Source organism: Osmerus mordax, chromosome 14 (genome assembly GCF_038355195.1).
Source record: "Osmerus mordax isolate fOsmMor3 chromosome 14, fOsmMor3.pri, whole genome shotgun sequence".
Lineage (NCBI taxonomy): Eukaryota > Metazoa > Chordata > Actinopteri > Osmeriformes > Osmeridae > Osmerus > Osmerus mordax.
In genome coordinates, this window is record NC_090063.1 from 9,508,741 (window position 1) to 9,523,233 (window position 14,493).

General features: G+C 46.7%; 1 protein-coding gene across 1 annotated transcript in view; it reads right to left on the reverse strand.

The window, feature by feature from the left end:
- The window catches only part of tmem131l (transmembrane 131 like), a 29,834-nt gene that overhangs the window by 9,817 nt on the left and 5,524 nt on the right, over positions 1-14,493 (reverse strand). The window contains exons 4-12 of the mRNA XM_067250947.1: positions 7,965-8,036; positions 5,413-5,536; positions 4,838-4,954; positions 4,333-4,434; positions 3,275-3,352; positions 1,959-2,124; positions 706-764; positions 498-603; positions 61-169 (exon numbers count right to left, since the gene is read on the reverse strand). Of these exons, the coding sequence (XP_067107048.1) occupies positions 61-169; positions 498-603; positions 706-764; positions 1,959-2,124; positions 3,275-3,352; positions 4,333-4,434; positions 4,838-4,954; positions 5,413-5,536; positions 7,965-8,036 (933 nt within the window). The remainder of the gene's footprint in view (positions 1-60; positions 170-497; positions 604-705; positions 765-1,958; positions 2,125-3,274; positions 3,353-4,332; positions 4,435-4,837; positions 4,955-5,412; positions 5,537-7,964; positions 8,037-14,493) is intronic.

Below are 14,493 nucleotides of genomic sequence, written 5' to 3' on the forward strand. Positions count from 1 at the left end.
TTCCTCTTTTCACAGAAAAAATGCAAATGAGCAGCTTTGCAGGTCGATATCAGGCCTTACCTGTGTGAGATGTGGAGTCCAGGGAAGATGCTGAACGTGAGGTTTTCCTGGGCCTGGAGGTGGACCTGGACATGACTGGAGCACCTTCCCCCCTGGCCGGGTAGCGACTCTAGACACACAGTTACAACAGCCTGGGTCAACCTGGGGAAGTGCTCAGCATGGTTTTACTCTGCCACTTCTGCTTTTTGCTACCCTGCACAGCATTTTCAGCCAGCAACCTACAGCAGAGCCACAAACTGGAATTGACACTAATCTGAATGCCTCCTGCAAAGCTTAGGATGCACTGACCCAAGAGAAGTGTGATTTTTTTGAAAACAGCCTCAGAAACAGGAAGTCGAACTGTTCCTTTCTAAATGGTTGTCAGACATGGTGGTGGTGGTTGCAGTATATGTCGCAGTCACCATGGTGACAGATGTCTGGGCGGGGCTGGGACTGACCTCTGCAAGCCAGCGTGGCGACCTGGGTCAGATTCCTGGTGTCGGCTTGGAGCACCACCTGGCTGATATCCAGAGTGGCATCTACTTTTGATAAGAGCTGCATGTCCTGAGGAAAGCCACATATCATGTTACAACTGTTTCTACATCCTAATCGTATTGTCAAAGGAAATATGTGTATATATTATTTCATGTTGTTGCCAAAACTTACTTTTACATACAGCTTTTTCACTCCTGAATTTAACATATAAACTGCTACTTTGGGCTCCCCTGTTGAAAAAAACAAACAAAAAAAACATGCACGTTTCTGCTTATAGCCCCAAGACCACTCACTGGCAAATGAGCGACCTTGCATCTGCAAAGCAGCAAAACCAGATTGTAATTAAGAGTATGTGGTCTCCTAACACTCCACTGGCCCACAGCGCCACTGCAGCAGCTCTGTGGAGGAAAGTGCTGAGTTGACACCACAGAGGGGCTGGTTACTTTGGCTCACTGCTTTCCTTTCAACCTCCCTGTTGCTCTGCGAGGGAGCCTGGGCACTAGGGGATGAAGCACCTGCTCATTTCTCCTCCTTCCTCTCCTCATTGATTATGTGCTGCACTGCAGATGCCAGTTATGGCTTCAACACTGTACATCTAGCCAGTTCAAGCCTGTTTTCCTGTAGTGATCAACAACAGCTTATTTCATCATAAACCTTGAATAAGTTGCAACATATTCTATTTGTAAAGGACAATGAGGTGAATCCAAGTTGCAAATGGACAAATAGTTTTTTCAAAGCCACCTCTTCCATGGACAAAACACGTTTCTCTGGAAGGAACAACTTAAGATCCTGAATGGCGAGGGGCTTTTACCCTGCTATGAAACCAGCATGGACACACTCCCAGCCCCATCAGGACGTGCAGAGATGCAGGGAAAACTGGGGTCCAGGGACCAACACTAACCTCATTACACCAGACGTCTACTCTCTCTGTCCTTGAACGTAAACAACATTGTTACAGCTATAACTGCTGAGATAGAGATCAGGAACAGCCAAACACAGCGGTCTGGGCTCCAAAAGAGGGAGGACAGTCATGTTGGTTTTGAAGCTGTGGGATCATACAGATCCTATAAACTGGGCCTGAGTCAACTTGAGGTCGATCCCTTTCCTTTCATGGCTAACTATTACAATTAAGGAAGGATAATCTGATATAGACATGGCCCATAGTGGTTTATAGCCCTACTACAATTTCCTGTTCCAAAGCCAAAAAAAGGAAGACAAGTGAAGATAAGAACATTTGATATGGTGATATTGCCCTCAGACAAAGCTTAGGAGAAAACAGTAGTTGAGAGTCAAGCTGAGAAAGGTTGGCAGGAGAGTATACTGACTGGTATGTCACCCTAGAGAGTAAGCACTCACAAACACACATGCAAACCCACACCTCCAGGTTCTTCTGTAACACACTACACACATTTTGCGACACTTACCTGGGATGGCCCCTTGTACGACCTCGCCCGCGGCAGGTGCTACCAGCGCCACCAGGATGTGCTCAATGACGTACGGCTTGAGCTTGTCCATGTCGGCGGGCCGCTGGGAGCTCTCGGCCAGGCTGATGTGGAGACTGAGGCCCTCCTCGTCCCGCAGGCACGATCCCTGAGGGATGCAAATAGGAAGCAGCCACGGTCACACACCCCCAGAGACATGGAGGGGGGGGGGGGAAGAGAGAGAGAGAGAGAGAGAGATAGAATGAGGGAGAGGAGGGAGGCAGGAGGGAGAGGGGCAGAGAGGCGGGGAGGGTGAGGACAGGAGGGAGGGAGAGAAGGAAAATGGGGATGCATCTCGTATGTAAATATACAGGCAAGTACAGAGAGGTAGCAACTTGCCCCCGTTTCTCTCCTCTGTCATCGCAGTTCCTAACCCAGTCTGTGACTAACAGTCTTCACGCTGACAGATCTGTATCGGAGGGGTGCAAAGCCAGGCCTGTCTGCTGACTGGGAAGCCAGGGTGGAGACTGGACTTGTCTTAGTGGCTGGCTGGGGCCCCTAGCCCTGGCCAGAAGCCACTGGGCCCCACGCCTACAATAACAACGCTAACCCCACCACATCCCCCTAGACTACTGACCTCGTCCTCTCTGCTCTGTAGAGCTCTGCCCAGCACTATGGTTTGAGCGTAATATAAACGGACTTAGGGTCAGTTATTGAACAGGTCTCCAGAACTTGGTTAGAAGGGGGCTAATTCTAGACCAGCTTCTAACACCAACTATTCCTTTTTTTCTCAGAATCTGTAAAACCTAAGGCTAAGCGGAAAAGATTATGTTGGTGAGAGTGGGGGTTTTGTCTCTGGGGATGGGCTCTCTTGCATCAAGAGAGCCCATCCTCTGATTCCTGGTTCCTGGGAGCTCGCACACATTCACGGAGTCTCGTGAGAAAGCAATTAAAGAGCCAGTGAGAGGTCTCTCCCTCTCCCTCTGTTGCTCTCCTCAGGGCTCTGAGCAGGAAACCGACTGTATTCAATATATCACAGGTGGCACATTGCTTCACTACACCACTCTCATTTGCTAGTGCATCTAATGGGCATACTGTGTGCTGTGGCCCAGATCCTGATCAGCGATTTCCTTACCATTGTTTCCTTACCACCCTGGTGTGCTAACAAATAAGCTGCATGTTTAGCCCCAGAACCACAAACACACAGAAACTAGCCCTACAACGAGTTTGTCTTAAATAGGTATGAATAAAGGTCATCCATTGCAGTGTGTATTAGCTGTGTTGCAGTAGTTATAACTGAGGTGTGAGTGTTAAGTTACCTGAGGTTGGCTGAACCAACTCATGGGCAACCTGCATTCCAACAGTAGACCCAGTATGGTGATGTTGGATGTGTCTTCCTGTACAGCACAACAACAAAACAATAAGCAGATGCATTGCTTTTGAATTCCATTACAGCTAGGACAAAAAATAAATAAATACACTACCGAATGAAAACACGGTCAATGATGCAGAAATGGCAAAAATGTAATACTAGTTTCAACTGTCTATTGTCTGTTATAAATCCTTGACAAAGAAAGTGTTGCCTTCTGCCTCTAAGCTTGACTCAGGGGGCAGTGTTTATACAGCATTGGACTTGCTTGTGTATCAAAATCATATCAAAAATGGTGAGCTCAACATTGTGTGTGCCATTAAATAACGGTGACCTCACCTGTGAGAAAAAGAGGGAAAGAGAGAGGGTGTGTGTGTGTGCGAGTGTGTGTGAGAGAGAGAGAGAGATCTGGGAGCATAGTGTGGCTTAAGAGCCACATAGCTAGTTGCGTGGAAAATGTTGCTAAGTGGGTCCCGCTTTAACTACTGTAAACCACTTCAGAGGGGAACAGAGCTGCATTCTGGGAAACGCAGAGCACTCACAAGAGTCACGGCTCACAGCACAAGATGACATTTTGTAACAGCCACCTCACTTCCTGTTGTGGAGGCGAGTGCTTGCTCTGAGGAGGACCTGACATACAAGTTTGCCAACGCATGTGCATGTGTTCTTGCACATCCCTCTGAGGTGTTTATGAGTGCATGCATGAACGTGTACGGAATTTCAAAGTGAGCTGTGTGATATTGGAAGACAACAAGTGTCTGTGAGGGGTCGCGTCAGCTCAATTTTCAGGACAAGCTCAGTAGTGCAAGCTCAGCTGCTGGGTGTCACATATCAACCGCTACACTGCAGGGTCTACTGTACACACAGTGCAGAGAGAGGGGGAGTGAGAGAGATAGTGAGACAATGAAAAGAGAGAGAAATGGAGAGAGTGAGAGATACATTAAGGGGAGAGGAGAAAAAAAAGGGAAAGAGCGAGACAGAGAAGGAAGACAATAGAGAAAGACACACCTGAGTTTGGGTCAGCTTAATGCTCTGGATGTGAGGGAATATTAGCAAGCTGTCCTTCTGGTCAGACCTTAGAGAGGCCTGCTGGACGCCCACACCAAACACCTACAGAGAAGGAGGGGATATTAAAAGGCACTCAGCATTTGGCAGCGTACTGTACAGTGAAAGTCACGTCATATACTACACCTATCATTTTTCAGGACTAACAGTCTAAACACACAACAGAACTTGGTACACTCCCAAATCCCGGTTCAAGTACTGTACGTTACTTGTGACAAAATACTGAGGTCATGAGTTGAAGGGTCATTTTTAGTCAACAAATGTGGTCATAAGAAACAGAACAAAGAACAGCAGAGCTGGACTGATATTACTGTTGAATGGTTATTGCTGTATATTAGCCAAATATCTCACTATAGATATTATGTTATCCTGGCACCAAGAGGAACAGCACATCTGTTTTTTGAGACACCCAAGCTTCTCCTTTGGGTCTGGGGGACATGTGACTGACCTGGTATGACAGCACGCCATGGGCCGACGTGTTTATAAATAAAGAGTTTTCTACGCTGCCCTCCTCGGTGGGGAGGAAGACCAGTTTAAAGAAGGCCTTCCCTCGGGGCGGAATCACCTGAGGGATGACACATGGAGGGGTCAAAGGTTACACTCCCTGTTTCCACCAATCAGACAAGTCTTATCGGAGGTGAGGGAAATGACTTGTTTTTAGGCTGTTTTGAAAACATGTATGTGTTCAGTTCAGTTAGCAGTTATACTACGTGTAAAAAGAGGACATTCAGAGATGAAGACTATGTATTGTTACTGCTGGTTTCCCTATGAGGCTGGGATATAAATAAGTGAGTTCCAATGGAGGTTTAAAGTTTAAATACACATACTGGTCACCCAAGGGCCAAACACGAGGAGGGGGCAGGGAGGGAGGTGTGGGTGGATGGTGGGGGGGGGGGGGAAGCACAAAGTATTGAGAGAGGCTGGTAAAACAAGGTTGTGACCAAGCAAGAGCGAGGGAGGGGAGGGAGTAATTGAGTTAGAGAGAGGCCAAGAACACACACACACGCACACACACACACTTACCCTTCTGTGGAAGGAAGGCATGTGAAAATGTCTGCTGGATGTAAACATTGCCAGCAGTGTGACTGGAAGTTCCTGACTGGGGTTGTGTATGTATATGGTTTCTGCTCTTGGCAACCCCAGTGGTCTACAAAAAGGACACACACAAAAACACACAGTACACATTAGCACCAAACGTTCCTCACCCAGTGTAGTTCACATCTTCAAGTTCTTAAACAGCACGGTTATTTTGTAACTTAATTTTGTCACTAACAAAACTGATCTGTATTGTGATTAACTAGTTTTAAAACTAACCAATACATTTGACTTGTATGGGTTTAATGTATTGGTTGGAATGTTTTGATTATTTTACACACAGACAAAACAACAGACTACATGTGTATGCAAAGATCTAACTCCTCCAGACAACTGACAGTGAAAAAACAAGCATTTAGTTTGAGATGTTCTAGAACTCTCAATCACAAACGGTACCATGTTTGGACATGGCAACCATCCTAGTTGTTATTGGGCAGTTCCATGGCCTTCAGAGAGCAGCAGACAGGCTAGTGTCCTGGCAGGAACACAGGGAGAGAGCCCTGCAACAGCCATGGTGACCTTTAGTGGTATGCCTATCCCTCCCACCTCATGCTTTCATACTCTGAGCCGTTTGGAACACTGAAAAGGTTTAAGATCAAAGTTGAATGTCCCCTGGGGGCATAAAAATGTCACTCCCCGTGAGATAATTCACAGAAAAAAAATGAAAAAATTGAAAAGAGGTTGAATTATTGCAGGCCTTGGTAGTCCGCCCCAAATTCCAGCCTGAAGAACCTTAGTGATATTGTAACCATAAAAAAGCGATTTATCATAGCAATAAAAACTAAACAAGTGTTGTTCTGTCAGATCAAACTCCATTTCCTGCCACACCCATAAAATATGTAAGCTGCGAACTGTAAACCTTACAACTGTGTTAGGATATGCGTCCATAGCTTATGAACCATAAACACTGTAACTATAAGGTTACAGCCAATGTGACTACAGGCAATGGGCAGAGCAGTCTCCTTTCACCCATGACTCTCTGGTGCAGTTTAGCAGTTCTGCTGCTAATATGCTGTTGGGATTTCAGCACCAAGAAGTTTATTTTCCCACTCTTATCTGCCTGCTGTCAAATGCATTCCCGTGTTGCTGGGCAGGACATGGGACAGGGTGTGTGTGTTTTGACCGTCAGCTGGGAGCGGGGAGGGAGGAGGGACACAGACAACCCTGGGTCCTGAGAGGCACGTGGACTGTAGCCCTGCAGGACAGCACTGATGTCATTAAACAGTCAGAGTCAATAGGAGTCTGTTTGTGCATGCCTGCTTCTGCCCTGCACACCAGTGCTACCAGGGACAGCTAACGTTGCGTAACAACACCCCGGACAAGGCCACTAGACACTGGCTAGCTTTCTACAGCACTGTTAGCCGGTGGGAGCTGTTGTGCTTTGGTAGTCTCTTACAGGCAAGCACTGTTGCTAGCTACACTAGGGTGTGGGACGCTGTATTTGGTGATAAGCAGTGTGGTATAGCAGTCCATGCTTAAACGACTAATTTCTTGCTGCCTGGATAATTACATAAATCTCCCTACATAGGTAAATACGATTATTTAGATAAGCGATGAAAAAAGAATCTTCAGCCGTTCTGCACAACAATAAAGGACAGAAAAAAAACTATATAAACAGAGCAGACAAAAAGAGCAAAAAAGACTGAGCAAGAGTCAACAAAGATGTCATACAAAACATGAACGACTTGTATGCTTTTGCTTCAAATAGCTGCTCTGCGGAGGCCTTCCAAGCACAACAAAGCGCCTGCTATTCTGGTAGTTTGGGGATCTGGGAGGCTAAACAGAAGAGTTGTTAACCTTTGGGCTGAGGGCAGCCCCTCCCCCCAAAGTCCCTCGCTGATGGGAAAGAGAGCTGGCATCCATATTTGGTCTGTATCTTTCTAAGAGTGGTTCCTAAGATGAAGAGCGTTCCTACCCTCGACTTGCAGCTGTTGTCGTGTTCGGAGGACGATTCACTTTCTACCGGGATGTTTCCCTTGGCTGGCATGAATCAGACTTGGGGTTAAGCAAAGATTGTGGATATCCCACTGAATTTATTGTACGTCTCTTCCAGACACTCACTCTGTGTATTTTTGTCACATCACTCTTTAAACTGTTGTGGGGAGTCAGGTGGCTGAGCGGTGAAGGTATCGGGCTAGTAATCTGAAGGTTTCCAGTTCGATTCCCGGCCGTGCCAAATGACGTTGTGTCCTTGGGCAAGGCACTTCACCCTACTTGCCTCGGGGGGGAATGTCCCTGTACTTACTGTAAGTCGCTCTGGATAAGAGCATCTACTAAATGTAAAAATGACTAAATGTAAATGTTGCCATGTCCGGTTTGTTTAATCATGCAGCTACCACTGGTCCAACTTGGATTGGGCCTGGTAGACAGTGATGCTAGTGATTGTCTCAAGAGCGATAATGACCTTGTCTATGTTAGGGTGGGTAAGGTGTTGTTTAGACCAATGGTGAGTAACCAGGAAGTGAGACAGGAGTACTTACTGCATCCCAAACTCCAGAGCTGGGGGCTGGAAGCGCAGTGACCTTCCATTCTCCCGGGCATATGAAGAAGTGCTGGAAAAAGAGGGGGGGAAACATTCAGCACTTGATCACTTAAAGAACTTAAAAAGGGAATTTGAATACCAAATTTCAAGAGAGCGAGGTGAGAAGACAAACACGGATTTAGCATAATTAGCATGTTCAGCAGGGAAGTTCAACCACACGACACAAGCCGCCAAACCGGAACCACTAATACCTCTGGCGGCTCCTTAAAATGCTGACTATCCTGCTTAACAACACCACTGGAGTCATGGGGGGGCCAGACCACGTCTCGCTCGATACAGGGAGGGGTGAAACAGCAACAGCAGACGGATACGATGGAGGGTGGGTGTCAGAGATGATGAATTAAGGAGATTAAATGAAAGCCCCTTGTTCACCAAGCAATTTCACACTGTTCTGTGAGGGACCTCAAGTGGAAGGAGGTAGAAGACGATTCAAACCGAGCCGTGCCATGAGACACGGGAGACCTCTAAAAAGCTCTCTGAGGTGCGTTCAATTTCAGAACGGAGGGCAAAATAAGCATCTGGCGCTTTCAAAACCTACACTATGGGAACTAGGAAATCTGGCATCTAGATCTCCAGAGATCTCTCAGGATCTAGACATCTTGTGGAGGACCAGTAGTCTGAAAACAAACAGGTGTCACAGACAAAACTAAGCACAATACTTTAGGGAACAATGACTCACGTAAAGGTCATTTCAAGCCTAGCCCCAATGTCTGTCTACTGACATAACATTTGCTGCTTGGTTTGCAGACTTCACTGCACTGTGAGTAAAAGACAACCCCCTCCAATTACAAGCCACACTGTAACAACCGGAAGTGGTGGGACTGGAGCATGGACCTGACAGCTTTTCAAAAGTCGCTGTGGTTTGGCTCGGACTGCAAAACCATGAGTGTTGCAGAACATGTTTGTCTAACTTTTCTGCAATGAGGCCAAAGCACGCACTATTATTGCTTCAACACCAAGAAATTGCTCCAGCTTACACCCCTTGCATAAGAAAGAGGCAACTGAGAGACCACCTTTTGGTGTTTGAGGTATTCGAAACACAATGTGGGGCTGATCTGTGAGCGCTGACATACTTTAAAAGAAGGTAAAGACACTTCAAGGGAGGAAGTATGTATTTGAGGTTACAGTCAAAGAGAGACGGTTCCATTCCAGGGCTTTGTCAATTTCTGTCACACACACACACACGATGACTGGTATGAGGTCACTGATGGCCCCCTGCTGCTGCAACGTGTCGGTCATGGTGGCAGTGCGTGTGACATACTGGTCTAATGAGTCCTGCGAAGGAGGACCGCACTGCAGGGAGGCACCAGCTGCAATGGGTGTGTGTGTGTGTGTGTAAAAATAGGATCTGCTTCTGTTGACAGATGGGAAGGCTGGCACAGCTGGATGTTTGAGGCTGGGTACGTAGCAAACATGACCTCCACATTAATTTGTCAGATCAGTGACATGACATTCCTGTAAGGTCCTGTAAGGACATGTCACCTGTGGGAGTCCTCGACACACCTTCTTCCCATGGGGGAAATGAGTCAATCCCACTAACTGAGAAGCAGTGTTTCCACACTGGGATAAACCAACTGCTGGATTGCAAAGGGGGGTTGGGAGCGGGTTCTCACTGTTAAAGCCAGTGCCAACTGTGGTTGCTTGCCTTGTCCAGGATTTCAGCAGGTCATCTCTACACTACTCAAATACCCAGTAAGTGGTGAAGAGTAGAGTAGAATAAAGGAGTAAATAGTATTAATAGAATAATGGAGACTGAATGGAAAAAGACAGAAAGTGAGAGGATAGAGAGAAAAAGGAGAGAGAGACAAGAGGCTGAGATTTGCTGCAGAGAACAGGACAGAACGTGCCGTCTCGATGAGCCCACAAGCCTCTGTGATGACTGTGCAGGTACTGGGTGTTTCCCTGAGGTGAATCTCACGGTAGATCTGGAACACTGCTCCTTCCCTTTCTACCTCTCGTGCTCTTCATTATCAAGTCAAAGACTTCTTAAGCTCCAGGACCCCAGAGGCTCACTGTCACAGAAAGGTGGTCCTCAATCTATGCATCCAAGCAATTTGTGGTGGTGGAGTGGTTATGAGTAGACTGGGTGCCCCCCCCCCCCCACACGCATTTTAACTGCAGGGGTGATTATTCACATTACAAACTACCCCTCATACCAGTCACCGCCAGCAAACTGCCACCTCCACTTATAGCATTCTAGGATCTGCGTCGCCAGGCGAGCTAGCGGGGAGCAAGGCCGCCAGCAATGTGTGGTGGTGGGGGTAAAAAAAGACGACAGAAGGGTAGGGGGGGGGGTGGGGAGTGGATGGCATGGAGAGTTCATGCTCTGGCCACAACCCTGGGCGAATGTGGGGAAGGGGGGCTATTAGGAGCGAATGAGATGTTCGAAACTATTATGGGAAACTTGTACAATTGGATAAACCGCTTCCACGGAAGCACGCAAATCAGTGGTACACAAAAGCACCGCGTCTCTAATCCCGTTCCTATCTAGGATGGAGATAGCGCTCCGTAAATCGCACAGTGAGAAAGAAATTGTCTCGTGCTTGTAATATTACCAAATGCTAGTGTGTAGTGTGGAAACTTTAAAACATGTCTTTTACTGGAGAGAGCCCACATGCCTCTGTAGGGAAATAACTGAGCAGCAGTATTTGAATACAATTAATATACACAATTAATATACAAACAAGAGTATGAGAAAAAAAAAAACAGGAAGTATACATGACATGGCAACTGAAAACAGGAAGTAGGCATGACAGGACAACTAACATTCAGAAGAGAGAGAAAGAAAGTGAGAGAGAGATGCCCTACAAATATTTGACTTCCTGTTTTGAGTTGTACAGGAAGTAGGCTAGAAGTCCCTTAAACTGAGGGGGGCGGGGCTTCGGTCAGTATACACAGGGCTCAACATTAACAAGCATTAACAAGCCCACTCTTGATTTGCCAAATGTGCGCTCCACGAGCTGCTAAGTTATTTATGCATTTAGCAGATAGCAAAACATATGAATGATGTTAACTTTTACAATGCAAATTTTTTTTTCTGGTATACGGTTTAAATCTAACGTCTTTCCAACATATAACACCCAGATAACTATGCTACAGACTGTTCTCTGCTAGTGTAGCAGGTGTGTAGCAAGGCTGGATTATAATAAGTGAGAAGCACCAGCAGCCTTGTCATGGATAACAGGAGGGTGTCAATTTATGCTGAGACATTCAGGCCCTGTGCTGTGGATGGTGTCATAAATTACTTCAGGCCTGCGACCAATGAAATACCAAGTAAGTACGCAATCTATTACGCATTCAACTTTCCAATCCCTTCGAGTGTCTACAAAATGGAAAGAATATTGTAGCCATAGGAAAACCCGATTTGTTCTCCATAACCTCACAGCTCAGCCTCCAGGTTTGAGAGTGAGGCTGGGAGATGTTGACGGCTCCCTGGAGAGATGTTGACGGCTCCCTGGAGAGTGTCCAGTGATAAGGTGTCTCTTCTGGTCTGTGCTCCATTGACCTGCCTCTAAAGGGGAAGACCGTCTCTGACTCGAACGGAGTGTGCTGGCTAATTAGCCGAGCGAGTTGAGGAGAAAGAAAAAAAAAAAGGACAAAAGGAAAAGAAAAGAAAGAGGAGAGCGTCTAAATGAATCTGCTGTGAGGCAAAGCTAAAGTGGAAACTGCAGATTATAATATGAAAGCTGCAGCCTGAGCACTAGTTATTAGCTTGCCACTGGTCTCCCCTGTTGAGTGTGTGGCGGTGAGACAAAAGGTTTTTTTGGGCTCAAGATGAATATGAGTGTCTTGGGAATACAAGGTGAGGACAAGCTCATTACATTCAGGAAACCAGTATTGTTCACATCTTATCCGCAACTGTGCTAACATCATCATATTACATCACCACAACATAGGCCTAAAGGTCAAGGCCAACGACACATGGAAGCAGGAGAATAGCTATAATAGGAAAGGGGAGTAAATAAAACTGAATCAGAAAGGGTTTGACCATTTCTTCATACCAACAATAACACTAAAGTAACATCTGGGCTTGTACCTGAATGTACAAGTTGGACTCCCTATTCTCATAACTTCTATTCGAGCACTGCTACTCTGCCCTGCATATCAGAGTAAACATCAAGTCTACTTGCAGTAAGATGAGTAATAAGGGAAGCTTGAAGACAGCTACAGGGAGAGCTACAGAGAGAGAGAGAGCTACAGAGAGAGACAGAGAGAGAGAGACAGAGAGACAGAGTGTGAGAGAGTGGGCGTTGAACCAGCAGGAGGTGTGAAAATGTGCACTCCCCACCTCTCATCTGTCAGCTTTGCACTGGGACATCGCTCATCATTGATTAATGGTGAGGGGAGAAAGAGAGACCTGGGGAGAGAATGGAGGAGAGAGAGAACGGAGGAGAGAGAGAGCTCGAGCAATGGTAGCAAAACGATGGATGAAAGCAACAGCAGAAGCAGAAGCCGTCCCCACTGAGGAGCCAAGCAGTACAGATTCATGAAGTGGGTGATGAGGAAGAAGAGGGGAAAGGAGTCAAAGGATGAAAATGGCCAGAATACTATGAATGAGAGCGCCTAAATGGGTGCTTCTGGACTCATCCCTCAGATGCGCTCGTCCTACAACTCCTACACACAACCTTATTCAGCCAAACATAGCTCTCCTTGTTTCATAAGAGGGGTGAGATGAGGGGGGCGTGGAGAGAAAGAGAGAGATCGAGGTTTCCACCTGCACAAATCCTTTACACACATGCAGTGTTGAGAAAGAGACACATTTCTCATACTATATCATCAATGCCCTCCACTGACTTCAAGTAATGTAGCTGACACTAATTCTAAACATGGCACAACCGTTTCAGAAGCACTGGATGCCAGAATCTAAAGCAGGAACTGACTGCGATAGCCCACACTGTACGGCCAAATGACCCATGGCTAAAGCCAGTGCACCAAACAGTAGCCATTGACCCTAGCTGCCTGAGAGAACATTTGTTTTCACAATTATATACTAGTTGATTTCTCTTTCTCTATTATGCAATACAGTTGATTTCTCATTCTCTCCCCTTCTCCTTTTCTCTGTCCATAGAACTGCTAGTTATTCATACCTCGTCAGATAATATTAAGCCCTTCCCTGCTCACTCAAGTGGACGAGGAGTGTGTGTGTGTGCGCGTGTGTTTGGTTCAAAGGTCAATGAGGTTCTCTCCCTCGGTCGGAGAAAACTGCCGTGACAGAGCCATCTGTGTGTAGATGCCTGACTGGGACGCTGGCTGACAGCTGATATGATTTGATTCTGAAAAGGAGTCGGGCTGGATCAAACTCACCATTGTTAGTGTGGCCGACAGGGGACTGGTTTTCCTCCAGTGACCCACTGCCTAAACCTCCCCCTAACCCTCCCTCCTTTTCTCATGAACTTTGGAAAAAAAAGAGAACTTCTACAGTAAACACAACAAAACTTAAAAAAAGGATGCTTGTTTTGGTAATGCTAGAAACTCGGTGTGACTGAACGCCCTTCGTATCTCGCACACACCTCAAGTCAGCTGTTTTTCTATTTGTTTTCAGAAGGAGTGGTTGAGCCTTTACCATTAGCTGAGTGTTTCTGTTGAACAAAGAGTGACAGCCCCTGAAGAAACGGGCAGCTCCTCGGGGGGGTGGGGGGACGAGCCGCCCAACAAGCACAGATCTCAAGGCCCCTGACCGACGACCATGGCGGCCAAATACAGCTTCAGCTGAACCGTTTTGCTCTTAAACTTACCTCAGACAACACAAACATCAGCGATGACCTCATTCGTATCATTTCTCTAGATAAACATGCTCCCAAAGAGCACTGAGGAAACAGAGAAGGTCAAGTGCTCTCTACAGCACTACTCTGCTCTCAAACACAAATGAATAATATTTTCATTTGGCAGACCCTTCCAACGCAACTTACTGCAGGGGATTGGAACCTGCAACCTCTTGATCTGCAGTCAAATATTACCACTGAGCTATGCCTATCCATGGCGGCCTGGTCAGTAGTGTCCAACATAGTGCTGGGTGCCATAGCGACATGCAACAGGTGAATTATTGAATAACACTCGCTTACTGAGTCATTCATCCCAACCCTATTGTGCTGGTCGGCCCCCGAGGCAAGATGTGTAGCTCTCTTCAACAGGCGTGTGACTACCTGCTCTACTGTAAAAGCTGTTAGATGCTTGTATTTCTGCGAGGGAGCGACGGAATGGTGTAACACATTCAAAGTGTGCCGTTATACTCAGTCTCAGCTTCCTCTGTATGTGTGTGTGTGTGTTTGTATTTGTGTGTGGGCGCATGACAGACAAAGAAGCAGCCCCCATCACCCAAAATGCTTTTCCTTTCAGTGTCCTCTCCCCCCACCCCCACCTCACATGCATGCCTGTAAAGAAACACACAGAGCAAGACAAAAAAAACACACACACTCCACAACCACCTACTGTTGCTCCTCATCATGTGTCTGCTGATGCTATATAGC